The sequence below is a fragment of the Mobula birostris genome, chromosome 24, assembly GCF_030028105.1.
Source record: "Mobula birostris isolate sMobBir1 chromosome 24, sMobBir1.hap1, whole genome shotgun sequence".
Lineage (NCBI taxonomy): Eukaryota > Metazoa > Chordata > Chondrichthyes > Myliobatiformes > Myliobatidae > Mobula > Mobula birostris.
Window position 1 is genome coordinate 42,414,420 of NC_092393.1, and position 16,092 is coordinate 42,430,511.

General features: G+C 40.6%; 1 protein-coding gene across 1 annotated transcript in view; it reads right to left on the reverse strand.

Moving 5' to 3' along the window:
- The window catches only part of LOC140187384 (cAMP-dependent protein kinase type I-alpha regulatory subunit), a 40,505-nt gene that overhangs the window by 11,965 nt on the left and 12,448 nt on the right, over positions 1 to 16,092 (reverse strand). Inside the window, exons 2-5 of the mRNA XM_072242677.1 lie at positions 5,616 to 5,789; positions 4,538 to 4,629; positions 3,621 to 3,682; positions 945 to 991 (exon numbers count right to left, since the gene is read on the reverse strand). Coding sequence (XP_072098778.1) covers positions 945 to 991; positions 3,621 to 3,682; positions 4,538 to 4,629; positions 5,616 to 5,789 — 375 coding nt within the window. The remainder of the gene's footprint in view (positions 1 to 944; positions 992 to 3,620; positions 3,683 to 4,537; positions 4,630 to 5,615; positions 5,790 to 16,092) is intronic.

Genomic DNA, 16,092 nt, shown 5'->3' on the forward strand with positions numbered 1-16,092 from the left:
CCAATACACTGACCTGCCACTCCTTCTCCACACCGCCCCCCCCACAGTACAGATACTACTGACCAACTGAGTGCTTCCAGCATTTCTTACTTTTATTCAGAATTAAAATATTCTGACTTTCACCATTTGGAGTTCAATTATATAGGCATTGAGAAATCAGCTACATTTATCAGATGCAAGGACAACATTTTAAACAGCATGTTAGCAATACCAAATTGTCAGTGCACTTCAAACAACAGCTGAACTTCTGAAAAACTTGATTAATTTTTTAATACATACAGCCAATTTCTCAGAAGTGTTACACTATATCCACATACAGTACCCTGTAAAGTAGGGATGGCTGGAAGCATCCAACTCAAATACTACATCAAAAATTACCAGTGTTCCAGAAGTGTAACTCATCAAATAGCAATATTATATGCAATAAAAAAAATCTATCTTGCAATTACTTTAAGTGCGTGATCACACAATGCCCAAAAACCTTCAGAAAAACTATACTGGCTTCTTCTGCAATGTGGGAATATGAACACTTCAGGCATCATTTGTATTTCCCAGTAAGACACATGACCAATTTACCATGATGAATTTTAGGGAAGAGAAAGATATTTTGTCAACATTTGAAATTTAATCATCCATTGGAACAGTGCATCGGTTCCATTATACTGCAGTCCCACAGGCCATTAATTGAGTGGTATTTCAATTAAAAAAGCATGCAGTATTTGTATTTTTACATTTAAATCTGTACCAAATTGGTGGTAGGTACAATTTGCTAACAATTAGCAATAATCTGCCTTTTTCATCAATGAAAGTTATTATGAATAAATACATTATGCACAAGATTTAAAAAAAAGACAAATCATAACAGAAGTACAATTCAGCATTCACACATTGAAATAGCAGTGCAAAATAAATCACTAATTCCATTGAGTAGGCTGCAAACTTACATCCATTTCTCCTTGATCAATAACATAGAAATTATCTCCTTCATCGCCTAAAAGAAAAATATACATTGAAATCTTACATCAAAAAATTGCTGTATGTTTAATTCTTTATTATAAAGGATTTAAAAAAAATTTACCCCACCAAAACAATGACCAAGACATCAACATATAACATTTCGCGACTAATCAAGCTTACATCACAATCATTTCCCTCATTCCCTTACCACAGACTCAAATATCCAATCTTCAACCAGATTTCTGGTTTTCATCCCTTTCTATCCATTGCACAAGAAACAGTCTCTTCATCCTCCCACCCCCAACAAAAAAAAAACCAGACTATAAACTAATCTCATTATCTATCATTAAAGACTCTCACCATCCAGGACATGTCCTCTTCACTTTACAACCATCGTGGAGGTAGTACAGGAGGTTGAAAATGCACACTCAATGTTTTAAGAACAGTATCACCATCAGACTTTTTGAAAGGTGCATGAATCCATGAACACCATCTCAATAATCATCTTGAGTTATTTACTTTGTAACATAAGTCTTGCATTGTACTGCTGCCACCAAACAACAAATATACAACGTGTCAATGATGACAAACTCAATTCTGAGTTCAATGAAGCCAAACTATCTATCTTTGACACTTACTGAATTTTTTTCACCCTCTGCATGCCACCTTGACAGAACAGAAGAGCACTTTCAGTAATAGATTAAGACAACTGCACTGCTCCAAAGAGTGCTATAAGAGGTCATTCTACACTCAGCCATTAGGCTCTATCATGAGTCAACCTACTGTTGGGAAGTGATGAACCCTCCTGTTAGACTGTTATTAACCTACGTTTACCAGAGCTCAGGGTTTATCACACCCTTCTATCTGGGACACTCTGTGCAATATTACCATCACTTCTTATCTGGACCGTGTGAATGTGCACCCATTACTGTATAATATTGTGCTAATTCTTGCACTACCATCTTATCAGTGTGAACTTGGAAATCTTATTTTTAAGGTAACTTTTTTACTCTTTCTTACTTCTCTTCTAATATTTGTAAAACTGTGCACTTGCAATGGTACTGTGACACTGCAATTTCCTTTGGAATCAATATAGTATTAACCTATCTATATATATTTACAGGTCCAAGTCCCTGACCAATATTCTGGGGTTACTATTACCCTGACATTCAAGTAGACCAATCACATAAAGGCTATGGGTAGAAGGCCTGCAGCTGGATTTCCACCATCTAAAGTACAAACCAGACGTATGACAGAATACTCATGATGATCAATAGCATCCAAGTCAAAGAAGCCCACTTGGCTGGTATCTCATCCACCACTTGTACATCATACCTATAGTGTGTACATTGAGTTGCTTGCCAAGATTCTCCAAATTCAGCTATCAAACTTATGACCAAATCACAAAGAACAAAGACAGCAGGCACAGGGTAACACTAGTGCCTGTCAGTTCACCTCTCAGTTTCAGGCCGTCCTGACTTTGATACATAATCACGATTCCTTCAAAGGCATTGAGACTAAATATTGGATCTCTACACCAAATGGTGTTTAAAGAGCAGCAAATCAGAATCAAGTTTATTGTCACTGACACTGGCTGTGAAATTTGTTGTTCTGCGGCAGCAGTACAATGTAGGCATTACGTTACTATGGGTTACAAAGAAAAAATAAAAGTACAAAAGAGGAAAAGTGAAGTAGTTTTCAAGGATCGTTCAAAAATCTTATGGCAGAGGAGAAGCAGCTGAAATCCTAAAGGATTGAGTGTGGGCCTTCAGGCTCTTGCATCTCCTCCCTGATGGTAGTAATGAAAAAAGGGCATGTCACAGATGGTTCTAAATAGACAACATTCAAAATCCAAATTCTGCAGCACTTGAGCTTACTATCCTAACAGGAGATATCAGTTTCAGATTTTGATAATCAAAGACAGACACAAAAAAGCAATTTTGTTTCAACCTTTCTCATACTTTCTCCCGACATAGGAGTAAACAGGTCGAAAGCTTCCATGCCAACTCTCCATCTATTCCAGCAGCAGCATTTGATTTCCACGTAGCCAATTCACATATGAGCCTATCTGTCCCCTCCTCAGAGAGGCTAATAAATCTACCAGCTTATCTTTGGGATGTGGGTGACTACCAAATCATTGTAGGAAACCCACATGGTCAAAGGAAAACCTACAAATTCTACCTTGGTAACATGAGGTGGGGTTGGACATAGATTCCTGGAGTTCTTCACCCTTTTGTTTATGACTATCAAGATATTATTTCCCTTCAATTAAATTTTTCCTCCTCATGATTATTCATTATTGTGGTGTACATTTTCTCATTATATTTGAATGTTAATTTTAATATCATATGCTAACAAAAACATAGTTGCAATAATGCTACGTCATGGATAGAACTAAAAGCAAATGTGGCTATATTGCACCTTACACTATATAAACTTGGTATTTAGAGAAAAGCCTAGAAAACAAATCAACAAGAATCCCCCTTCAAACAATTGGTGGCTTGGATGGAAAGCTAAAAATCAAGTATCTTCACTTTGACTCCATCTATCCTTCAGTTTAGAACTATGAGAATTAAAAGCAGAAGCACAAGAAAGAACCATGATGTTTACCAACATTAAATTTAAATATTGTTTCCCTCCAATGGTCAAAGTTTTGATTTTACCTTGTTGTATGACTGTTTCACCAGCAATGTATGTGACAGGAAACATTGCATCAAAAATATCACTATAAGAAATAAACATTAAAACTTGAAGTTAGCAAATGCAGAAATAGACAACACTTCAAATTTTTAAAATTGCAGATTAAATTCGAACAAGACCAATGGCCACTGTGCATTCAACCCTGTCATCCATTCCCATCAGGAACATTGCAGTATATTAGGCGAGAACACCACAGGTATCATGGACCATTATTTTGACAATTTCAAAGCAGCACTATTAACCCAAAGACAACTAACGTGGTGGGAGAGTGAGAAGCGAAAATGCAGATAATTATTAAAATATGCATACAGTGACAAACCTTGTATAAATAATCTAAGCCATGAAATGGTCCATCATTGGAGGGTCTTTAAAAGTTTATGATTAGAGATCAACTTAACCCAAAGATAATGTGCAGACAATAAGGACCTAAAGACTGAATAAGCATTTTCTCTAATCAAATCAAAAGTCAATTTTCCACATGTCTATTCATGAGAGCTTACATTTAAGAAACTCAATTCAATTTATAATCAAAGAAATAATTTTGAAGAATATGTAAGCAATTGCTGTGAACATTAAAGATCAATAGCCATAAAATCTTGAATATTTATCTAAACTTTCCATTTTGAAAGCTTCACTAAAGAACTCTGAATGAAAACTTCACCAAAGAACTCTGAACATCCGAAGCAAAACAGGTTGCTCTTTTACATATTAGGCAATACATCACTCTGCACTAAACCAAATCTTAAGTGACTTCTCAGATCTTTAAGTTAAACTGAAGCCCAACAAATGCTGCTAAATCATTGAAGCTGAAAGACTAATTATATAGCCCAAAACAATCTTTACATTCATGCCAAAATCTCTAATATTAAAAACTCCTCACCTTCTTTCATTGTCATCCAAATGAGAGAATAGCACATTCTTTTCAATGGCTTTAGCCAGGGCAGCCATAGTCTTGTAATCCTTAGTAATTACCTAAGTAGTTGCAAAATAAATATGTACTGCTTATAATGGGTGACTGATAAAATACAATACATTGTAGGGTAGCCTTCCTGCTTATGGATACTGTGGAAAATTCTGTTCGGTAGATTACAGCTTCCAAAATAAAAAATGACTTGTATAGCCATACACAGAATGTTCAATAACCTAATCAAATAGCATAAAATTGTACTCGTCTCCTTTCAGATATTTCCACTAAAATACATTCCTTAACTGGATTTACAAGTGGTAAGGACTTTAACCAGCCTCCACCTGTGAGAAGCCATAAAGATGAATGGCAATAACAGTCAGCCCTCCTTATCCGTGGGGGATGGGTTCCAGGACCCCCCCTCACGGATACCAAAAAACACAGATGCTCAAGTCCATTATATAAAATAGCATAGTATTTGCATATAACCTATGCACATCCTCCCGTATACTTTAAATCATCTCTAGATTACTTATAATACCTAATACAATGTAAATACTATGTAAATAGTTGAAATACTGTATTGTTTAGGGAATAATGACAAGAAAAATGCTCAAACGAGTGCTGGAGAGAGAACTTCCGGGTTTTCCTGATCTGTGGTTGGTTGAATCCGCGCATGCGGAACCCGCGAATAAGGAGGGCCGACTGTACTTAAAAACTGTACTGACCTATTTAATTGTCTTTAATATACATAAGACCTTAGAAAAAATTTTGGCAGTAAAACCCAATTCCATTTTTCAACACCTAACAAACTCACAAATTTGTGGATTTGACCACAATTCTATTGGGTGTAATATTCTAAATTTTGCATGCTGATGTGAGTAAATCTGTCCAATACATTGATAGTACTAACTGAAAATCTACCTTACTGCTTCTAGTCTAACAAAACACACCTTTGTTGTGGTAATGTGTTAGAAAAATCAACAGGACCAGTGATTGATATGCAAAAGAATTTCAGTAAGTATCTCAGCATCTGGCCAGAATGCAGACCTACCTTTCTTACGTATGATGCTGCATCTTCCTCTGTGTAAACTTCAGCACTAATTGCCCCGCGGCGTCCTCGCTCCTTCATTACCGGATTCATGGGTGGCGGGGGAGAGATTTCATCTTCACGCGAGTCAGATCGAGAACCCGATTTCTGCTGATTGTGCATCTGTTTGGCCTCCTCCTTTTGTTATATAAAAAAAAAGGGGGGAAATGTTAATTGACCTAGACATAAAGCTCTAGGTGGCCTTCATCTGTGCCAGATTCGTGTACAAATAAAGACAATGAAAACAAAACAACTAAGTACCATCATTTGCACTAAATCCTTGCCATGTTCTTCATAATAAAGCATAATTGGAAACTTAATGCAAAATAATCAACATAGGAATCTGGATGAAAAAGGAATATTTCACCATTTTGTTATTTTAAAGAACAGTCTAGCAGTAATTTCACACAAAATGCTGCAGCTTTGACTGGACATACAATTCATGGTTTCCTTCAAATTAGGACATCCACAGTACAATAAATCAATTTTCAGTGATTAGTCAAGCAACAGATGAGAACCTACCCCATCCAGCAATCCATCTAAATTATCTACAAAAGGCTATTTTAAGAATGAAAAAAAAAATTCCAATTGAGGTTAAAGTTGGAATCGATGCACGTCAGCTCTGGCAGGGTTTGCAGGCCATTACTTCCTATAAAGCAAAACCTAACACCATGAATGGTTGTGATGCTTCATGTCCAGATGAGTTCAATGCCTTTTATATACACTTTGAAAGGGAGAATAAAACTACACCTGCATGAATCCCTGCAGCATCTGGTGAGCGTATGATCTTTCTCAGAGGCCGATATCAGAACATCTTTCAAGAGGGTGAAACCACACAAGACAACAGGCCCCGATGGCATAGGTGGTAGAGCTCCAAAAACCCGAGCCAGCCAAATGCAGGAAACTTCAAAGACATCTTCAGTCTGTCACTGCTGCAGTCAGAGGTTCCCACCCACTTCAAAAGGGCACCAATCATACCAGTGCCCAACAGCAAGGTGAACTGCCTCAATTACCATCGCCCAGTACCATCGCCTACTGTGATTAAGAGCTTCGAGAGGTTGGTCATGGCTAGAATCCCCTCTTGCCTAAGGACCTGCTGCAATTTGCGTTCAACCCAATCGTACTTTCAATTCTAATACACGGGCTTCAAAATCTGGGCCTCTGTACCTCCCTCTGCAACTAGATCCTTGATTTCCTCACCAGGAGACCACAGATTTCGATGTTATTATCGAAATAACATCTCTTCCTGACAATCAACAATGGCATACCTCAAGAATGTATGCTTAGGCTACTGCTCTTCTCTCACTACACCTGCAACTGTGTGGCTTGGCACAGCTCAAACTATCTATAACAACACTGTTGACAGAATTTCAAACAGTAATGAGAAGACATAAAAGAGTAAGATCGATCAGCTAGTTGAGTAGTATCTCAACAACAACCTTTTCACTTAACATCAGTAAGACCAAGGAATTGATGTGCACTTCAAGAAGGGGAATTTGAGGGAACACACACCAGTCCTCATAAAGGGATCAGTTGTGGAAAGAGTGAGCAGTTTCAAGTTCCTGGGTGCCAACATCTGAGGTACTACTCTAGGGCCAACATATTGATCCAATTACAAAGGCGACTTGGCAATTACTATGTTTCATTAGGAGTTTGAGGAAATCTGATACATCACCAAGGACACATAGTACAGATATACCACGGACAGCATTCTGATTGGTTGCATCACCATCTGATATGGAGGGGCCACTGCACAGGATTGGAGAAAGCTGCAGAAAATTGCAAACTCAGCCAGCTCCATCATGGGCACTAGCCTCCTCAGCAATCAGGACATTTGCAAAAGGCAATGCCTCAAAAGGGCAGTATCCATCTTTAAGGACCTCCATCACCCAGACATGCCCTCTTCTCATTGCAACCATCAAGGTGGTGGTACAGGAGCCTACAGAGACATACTCAATGTTTCAGGAACAGCTTCTTCCCCTCCACCATTGGATTTCTGAATGGACAATGAACCCATGAGCACTTCTTCAGTAGTTTTGTCCCTCTCTTTTTAAACTACTTATTTATTTTTTTATATACATTTTATAAGTTATAGTTTTTATTACAATGTATTGCTGCTGCAAAACAACAAGTTTCACGACATATGCCAGTGATATAAACCTGATTCTGAAAGATCACAAGCTTGGTATAGCTATCATTTTATCACCAGACCCTGGGGTTAGGCCTTCAAAAATTAATATTTTTAAATTAAGAACACTATTATCACTGTAAATAAACTAACCTTCGTAATGAAAAGCCACCTGAAGTGAATGAGTTTGCAGAATGACTTAGACTAGATTTGAGCTTCGCCTAATGTGACATGACTGTTACTTTATCAGGCGTCAGGCAATGAACCATGCTCCTCTTGCTGTTGCCATCAGGAAGATGGTACAGAAGCCTCAGGATCCACACCACCAGGTTCAGAAACAGTTACTGCCCCTCAACCATCAGGCTCTTGAACCAGTGGAGGCAATTTCACTCAGCTTCACTCGCCCATCACTGAACTGTTCTGACAACTCGTGGACTCACTTTCAAGTCTCTTCATTTCATATTCTCAATATTTATTGCTTATTAGTTTTTTCTTGTACTTGCACAGTTTTTCGTCTCTTTGGTTCTTTGTTCGTCCTGTTGCATGCGGTCTTTCATTGAGTCTATTATGTTTCTTGGATTTACTGAGTATGTCCACAAGAAATCAATATCTCACGCTGACAAATATGGTGACATATGTACTTTGATAATAAACTTAGTTTGAACTTTGAATTCCATCAACTTCAACATGTTTAGTCAGAGATGCAAGTTAATATCCATCCGAAGCTACACTGCAGCAACAGATTTGCCTTTTGTTGCACAATACAGAAATATGATGGCATGCTTCACCTTTGCCTGGATGAGCGAGGAGCCTCAGTAACATTGTTTTCTTCTTCAGCACTCAATACATTACCTCTCTGATTCTCCAGTTTAGAATATGCAATATAGGAACTTGAAGGCTTCTGTGAAAGTACCTCTCAAATCTGGAGTGACAACAGCAACAGGTGCAGGGGAGCAGTACACACACCAAACTGCCTAGGAAATTACATATGCATTTCTGGCTGGAACCCTGTTCCCTAACTGCATGAAGGAATTCAAAAACAGCTCAACATCATCACCTTTGAAGATGACAGAGTGTAGATTTGCAAGTTTATAGCAAGTAAAAGATTCGAAAGAGCAGGAGTTGGCCTTTCCCAAAACCATCTCTTCCAGTAATAACTTAGCAATAGCATAGATGTTTAAAATGGACCAAAACAGTGGGTGGATGAATTAATTTCATTCATCACCTTCTGCCCACCAAGAACATTGTTACATAGAAACATAGAAATCCGCCAGCACAATATAGGCACTTCGGCCCACAAAGCTGTGCCGAGCATGTCCTTACCTTAGAAATTACCTAGGGTTACCCATAGCCCTCTATTTTTCTAAGCTCCATGTACCTATCCAGGAGTCTCTCAAGCAATTTTGTTCCCAATTAGCAGCAGTACTCCTGATGGCAAAGTGAAAGCTGCCACAACTAACGCACCAGTAAAGCTCAAGACCATTTTTTAAGTAAAAGTGAACAAGTGAAGTTTTAAGAAAGTTCCATCAAGAAATTGCTATGCACATGCATACAAGTTTAGAATCAAAAATATCAGAATCCGGTTTATTATCTCTTACATAATATTGTGAAATTTGTTTTGTTGCACAATACAGTGCAATACAAAGTTAATATAAGTTATAACAAGAAACATAAAATAGTGCAAAAAAGAGCAAATTAGTGACATAGTATTCATTAGTTTATAGACATAAGAACAGAATTAGGCAAGACCGCTCTGCAATTCCATCACGACTGATATATTTTTTTTCTCAAACCCATTCCCCTGTTTTCTCTCCATAACCTTTGACATCCTTACTAATCAAAGCCTATCAAACTCCTCTTTAAATATACACAGTTCCTTGACATCCAGAGTCACCTTGGCAATGTACTCCACAGATCACCACTCTGGATAAAGAAATTCCTCATCTGTTCTAAAGGGATGTTCTTTTATTCTGTGGCTGTGCCCTCTGGTCCCAGGCTTTCCACTTTTGAAAACATTTTCTCCACACCCACTTCATCCAGCGTTCAACAGGTTTCAGTGAGATCCCCCAACGTTCTTCTAAAACCCAGCAAGCACAGGGCCAGTGTCATCAAGCACTCCTCATACAGTGCTATGCAAAAGTCTCAGGCACATATGTGTAGCTATGGTATAGCTCCAACCTTTGCACAGCATTTATGTTATCCTTTTCATTCCCAGGATAATTCTTGTAAACCTCCTCTGAATACTTTCCAACACCAGTACACCCTTCCTTGGATACGGGGCCTAAAACTCTTCAATATTCCAAATGTGGTCTGACCAATGCCTTATAAAGTCACACTCTATCTATTCCAGTTGACTTGCCTACTCTAATTTTCAGCTTCCCAAACACCTTCTCCTTAGTAATAGCAATTGCACTCACTCTGCCTACTGACACGCTCAAATTTTTGGCATGTGGTTGGTGTCAACAGTGAAGACTCACGCAAAATACTTAGTTTGTCTGCCATTTCTTTCTTCCTTCCCCATTACTATCTTTCCAGTGTCATTTTCAGCAGTCTAATGTCCGCTCGTGTCTCTTTTACTAAAGTGCCTATAAAAAGGTATTCATCCCCTTTGGAAGTTTTCATATTTTATTGTTTTTACAACATTGGATCACAGTGGATTAAATTTGGCTTTTTTGACACTGATCAACAGAAAAGACTTTTTCATGTTAAAGTGAAAACAACTTTCTACAAATAGATAGATAGATAGATAGACACACTTTATTAATCCTGAGAGAAATTTGTCTACATTACAATTATTAAACAAAATAATTGATTACATAATTACTCACCCCCTTCAAGTCAGTATTTAGTAGATGTATCTTTGGCAGCAATTACAGCTTTGAGTCTGTGTGGATAGGTCTGTATCAGCTTTGTACACCTGGACATGGCAATTTCTCCCAAATCTTCTTAACAAAACTGCTCAAGCTCTGTCAGATTGCACAGGGATCTTGAGTGAACAGCCCTTTTCGAGTCCAGCCACAAATGCTCAATTGGATTGAGGTCTGAACTCTGACTTGGCCAGTCCAGTACATTAACTTAAGTTGTTTTTAAGCCATTCCTGTGCAGCTTTGGCTTTATGCTTGGGGTCATTGTTTTGCTGGAAAACAAATCTTTTCCCAAGTCGCAGCAGGTCTGGGTCTTTGTTTGTGCAGGAGCTAATTCTAGCCATGACCACCCTCTTACTTCATCACAGTAGCCACTGGGTGAAATTCATTGAAGCAGCTCACCCTGCTCTTGGGCACTGGTCTCCCTTTTGAAGCAGTCAGGAACCTCCAACTACAGCAGTGAAAGATTGAAAATATCGTTGAACACTCCTGCCAGTTGGTTGGGCACAGGTTTTCACAGCCCTTCCAGGTACACCATCAGGGCCTGACGCATTGAAGGTTCACCCTCTTGAAAAATGTCCTGACATTGGCCTCTGAGAGGGATCACAGGGGCACCAAATCTTGCAGGGATTTGCACAAATCTAGTTTCATTCTTCCTTTAAAAGTGTGCATAAAAGGTGTTGAGCTCATGTGCAAGACATTCATCATGTTAAGTTTTGCTTTGTAGGAAGCAATGGCCTGCAAAAGCTGCCAAAGCTGACCTGCATCTGATTTAGACTCTAATCTCAATCTGAATTGCTGTTTTGCTCTTTAGATAGCCTTCCGTAGAATGTGCCTGTACTTTTGTCTGGTTCTGGATCACCAGTCTTGAGTGCCACAGATCTAGCCCTCAGACTACAAATCTGATGGTTCACCCATGGCTTTTGACTTGGGTATGTCCGAAATGTTCTTTAAAGGCACACACTCATCCATCCAGGTTTTCATGAAATCAATGAAAATGGTGATGTATCATTTACATTCTGAGATGAATCCTTGAATATTGTCCAATCGACCAACTCCTGTCAGCACTCCTCACCACTGGTGCTGCGGTCTTAAGTCTCTGCCCATACACTGGGAGTAGAAGTACCGCCAGGTGATCAGACTTTCCAAAGTATGGGCTTGGGATGGCAGAGTAAGTGCTCTTGATGGTGGTATAAAATTAGTCAACTGTGTTGGCTCCTCTGGTTCCACATGAGATATGTTGGTGTTAGCTGTTCAGAGACTTCTTCAAGCTGGCCTAGCTGAAATCTCCCACAATAAGGGTGCACATTTTCATGCCTGCTGATTACATTGCTCAGCTTCTTCAGGTCAGCATCAGGCAGGTTCTGAGGTGGAATGTACGCCACTACCAGGATGGCGGCAGATGAAACGGACAGCATTTGACCAATAGATATTCCAGGTCGGAGTAGCAAGACTGAGAGAGAACTGCCATGTTTGTGCACAACGATGAGTTAATCATAAAACATATTCCACCTCCTCTGCCTTTAAAAAAAACTGAGCTGTCCTGTCTTTGTGGATAATGGTGAAGCCATTGAGCTACAGCTCTGCATCCGAAATGGTGGGTGTGAGCCATGTTTCCATGAAGCAAAGTACAAAGCAGCCCCTGATATCCCTCTGGTACAGCAATATTGTTCTGAGGTTTTCAATTTTATATTCCAGTGTCTGTACATTCACCAGCAGGATAGTTGGAAGTACAAGTGTGAAGCATCTGCATTTCAATTAAACTTGTCTGGCGGCACGGTGCTCCACTTCTACTTTCTTAATGGAGAACTGCACTCAGGACCCAAGTCTGCCATCCAAGGTTTGTCAATTTTGCATATCACTAGATTTTTTTTAATGCCTTAAAACAATCCCGCTAACTGAAGTATCCATGGCTGTAACTGGACTTCAGTCGTAATAGTCCTAAACGAGAATATTTGATTATTCCTTTCAGAGCAGTACGCCGTCGCCACTGAATGGTGCCATCTTAGAACCAGAGCCAATTGTTAAAATTTACAACCGTCGTTAAAGTTCAATTCAGTTTGAAAATTTAAACATTCAAAAAACAATATAAAAGCACAGCTGCCTCTTACCCAGTCTGGCCCATATCTGACAACCGATCACACCATAGTTATTCACTCCATGCCCTATGAAATAGCCTACTCATTAAATTGCAAGGACAAAGCCAGTTTTAAGATTCCATCACAGAATCATGATCTACCCCACAAGAATAGACCAAGCAAATAGGCCTACCAATACCCTGGAGTAACCCCACAGAGAGCTCTCAACATTGACTCCTGATCCCTTGCTGCTGAGATGCATCCAAGAATGCACTGGGACACATCATCAGTGATGTAACCTGGGGTCATCAGGTGTTTCGGGTCTTTCAATATCAGAAACTCTCGCCCAGGAGACAGACAGGGTTGATCGGGCCCTGGCTTATGTTCCAGCAGCACTGATCCACAGCCATTTGAAGGCTCGGTCAGCAACCTCTGATGGTTTAGGTGGTTCTTCCCTTTGCAGCCCCCATTATGCCAAGGAAAGAATAGATTCTGTACAGTGAGCAGCCAGCAACAGTTCTATACTCCATCTCTATTGCTCATGTCCTCCACCCATGTCTCACTGCTCTACCAGCTCCTGGTACTTGACTTTCTTATGCAAGAACATCTCCTTCATCCAGTCTTCCCAAGGCACTGTGAGTTCTACCATGACCACCTGCTTCGAGGTTTATGACAGAATGACCACGTCAGGCCTCAGTGATGATAATGTGATGAAGTCAGGGAACTTTAATTGCTTGCAAGAATTGACTTTCAATTGCCGTTCAGACACCATGACAAGCAGGCTGAGGTTGTGGACGGTCTCCAGCTTTTACAAAGGATTGTAAAATCCTGTTGTCAGAGCACAGGAGGAGAGGATTCGTCCGCTTTTTCAGTTTTTTTTAAACGGCCAACCAATTGGGAGCAGAGGAGCTGAAGACAGCCGGTCAGCTAGCGCACTATAAAAGAAATTTCGTCTAGCGAAGCGGCCATTGTCGGAGTGGACTGAGTAAGAGTGGGACGGCTTTGGCTCAACAGGCTTCGACATAAACAGGCAGAGGTGAGGCTAGGTTCTGGCAAGTTGTTGTTTTTTTTTCTCATTAGATTTCTTTTTTAACTAGTAAGTTTAGAGAGAATGCCAGGCAGGATGTTGAAATGCTCCCCTTGCAGGATGTGGGAAGTCAGGGAGTTCTCTGGTGTCCCTGACAACGACACCTGCAAGAAGTGCATCCAACTGCAGCTCCTAACAAACCTCATTAAGGAACTGGAGCAGGAGCTGGATGACCTCCGGATCATTCGGGAGAATGAGGTGTTTAACAATAGTAGCTTCAGGGAGGTAGTTATGCCAAAGGAGCAGCATGCAGGTAATCAGGTTACCATCAGGTGAGGGAGGGGGAAAGAGCTGGCAGAGCAGGGTTCCCCTGTGGCCATTCCCCTCAACAACAAGTATACCGATTTGGATACTGTTGGGGGGGATGATATTCCTGGGATAAGCTGCGGCAGCCGGATCTCTGGCACTGAGTCTGGTTCTGCAGCGCAGAAGGGAGGGTGGAAGAAGAGGAGAGCAGTAGTGATAGGGGGCTCGATAGTTAGAGGTACAGAAAGGAGGTTCGGTGGTCGTGACAGAGACTGCTGGATGGTTTGTTGCCTCCCGGGTGCCAGGATCAGGGATGTCTCTGATCGCGTGCACAGCATTCTGAAGTGGGAGGGTGATCAGCCAGATGTCATGGTACACATCAATACCAATGACATAGGAAGAAAGAGTGAGGAGGTGCTGAAGAGTGAGTATAGAGAGCTTGGTAGGAAGTTAAAAAGCAGGACCTCGAGGGTGGTATCTCAGGATTGCTACCTGTGCCATGTGCCAGTGAGGGTAAGAATAGGATGCTCTGGCGGATGAACACGTGGCTGAGGAACTGGTGTAGGGGGCAGGGTTTCAGATTTCAGGATCATTGGGACCTCTTCTGGGGCAGGTAGAAGATGGATTACACCTGAACTACAAGAGGATCAATATCCTTGCAGGGAGGTTTGTTAATGCTATTGGGGAGGGTTTAAACTAGATTTGCAGGGGGGTGGGAACCAGAGTGCCAGAGCAGATAGTGGAGCGGGGGTGAAAATAAATGATGTTAAAAGTTCATGCAAAGTCACAAATAGAAGGGTTGTGTGTGGTGGTAATAATCTTCTGAGGGGTGTCTATTTCAATGCAAGGAGTATTGTGGAGAAGGCTGACGAGCTGAGGGCGTGGATTGACTCATGGAATTACGACATTATAGCCATTAGTGAAACTTGGCTACAGGAGGGGCAGGACTGGCAGCTTAATGTTCCAGGGTTCTGGTATTTCAGACGTGATAGAGGCAGAGGAATGAAGGGTGGAGGGGTGGCATTGCTAGTCAGGGAAAATGTTACAGCAGTGCTCAGGCAGGACAGATTAGAGGGCTTGTCTACTGAGGCCATATGGGTGGAGCTGAGAAAAAGAAAAGGTATGACCACATTAATGGGGTTGTATTATAGACCAGCAGTCCCCAACCACCGGGCTGCAAAGCATGTGCTACCGGGCCACGAGAAAACGATACAAGTCAGCTGCACCTTCCTCATGTCCTGTCATGCACTGTTGAACTTGAACATAGCGTTGCCAACTGTCCCTTATTTGCCAGGACATCCAGTATATTGGGCTAAATTAGTTTGTCCCATACAGGACCACCCTTGTCCCATATTTCCCCTGCTAAGGTACAGCGTTCCTATGAAACTTTTCGTGCCGAAATGGCGTACAGCGAAGAAGCAGTTACCATTAATTTATATGGGAAAAATTTTTGACCGTTCCCAAACCAAATAACACATAAAACCTAAAATAACACTAACATATAGTAAAAGCAGAAATGATATGATAAATACACAGCCTATATAAAGTAGAAATAATGTCTGTTCAGTATAGTCCGGAAGATTAAGCCAAAACCAATTTGTGGAAAAAAATCAGCACCTACGCGCATGCACACACAGGTGCCCGCGCAAGGCTTCATGGTCATGGTAGTCTTTCTTGGGGTTGTTACATACCCCATAACTGGGTTGCCAAACCAGCAGAAATGGATCACTCAGTTGGAGTCTGGATTACTAGAACTAAGAAAGCTATATTAAAGAAACAAGCAACACAGTAATCGAAAGGATAATAAATGCAACAGTTCAGCAATGATAAACACACATGTGCACAGAATTAAGATAACAGCATCAATCAAGCTCTATCGTTGTCTAGGGGTAAATGACCAATTTCAAAGTGACACAAAAGTCCAGTTCGATTTAGTTCAGGTTGCAGTAATCGTTGCCATGGTGATGGACAACGTGGGGGGGGGGGAGAGAGAACGAGAACGACTGATCATTCAGAAACGGCTTCCACTCACAGACCG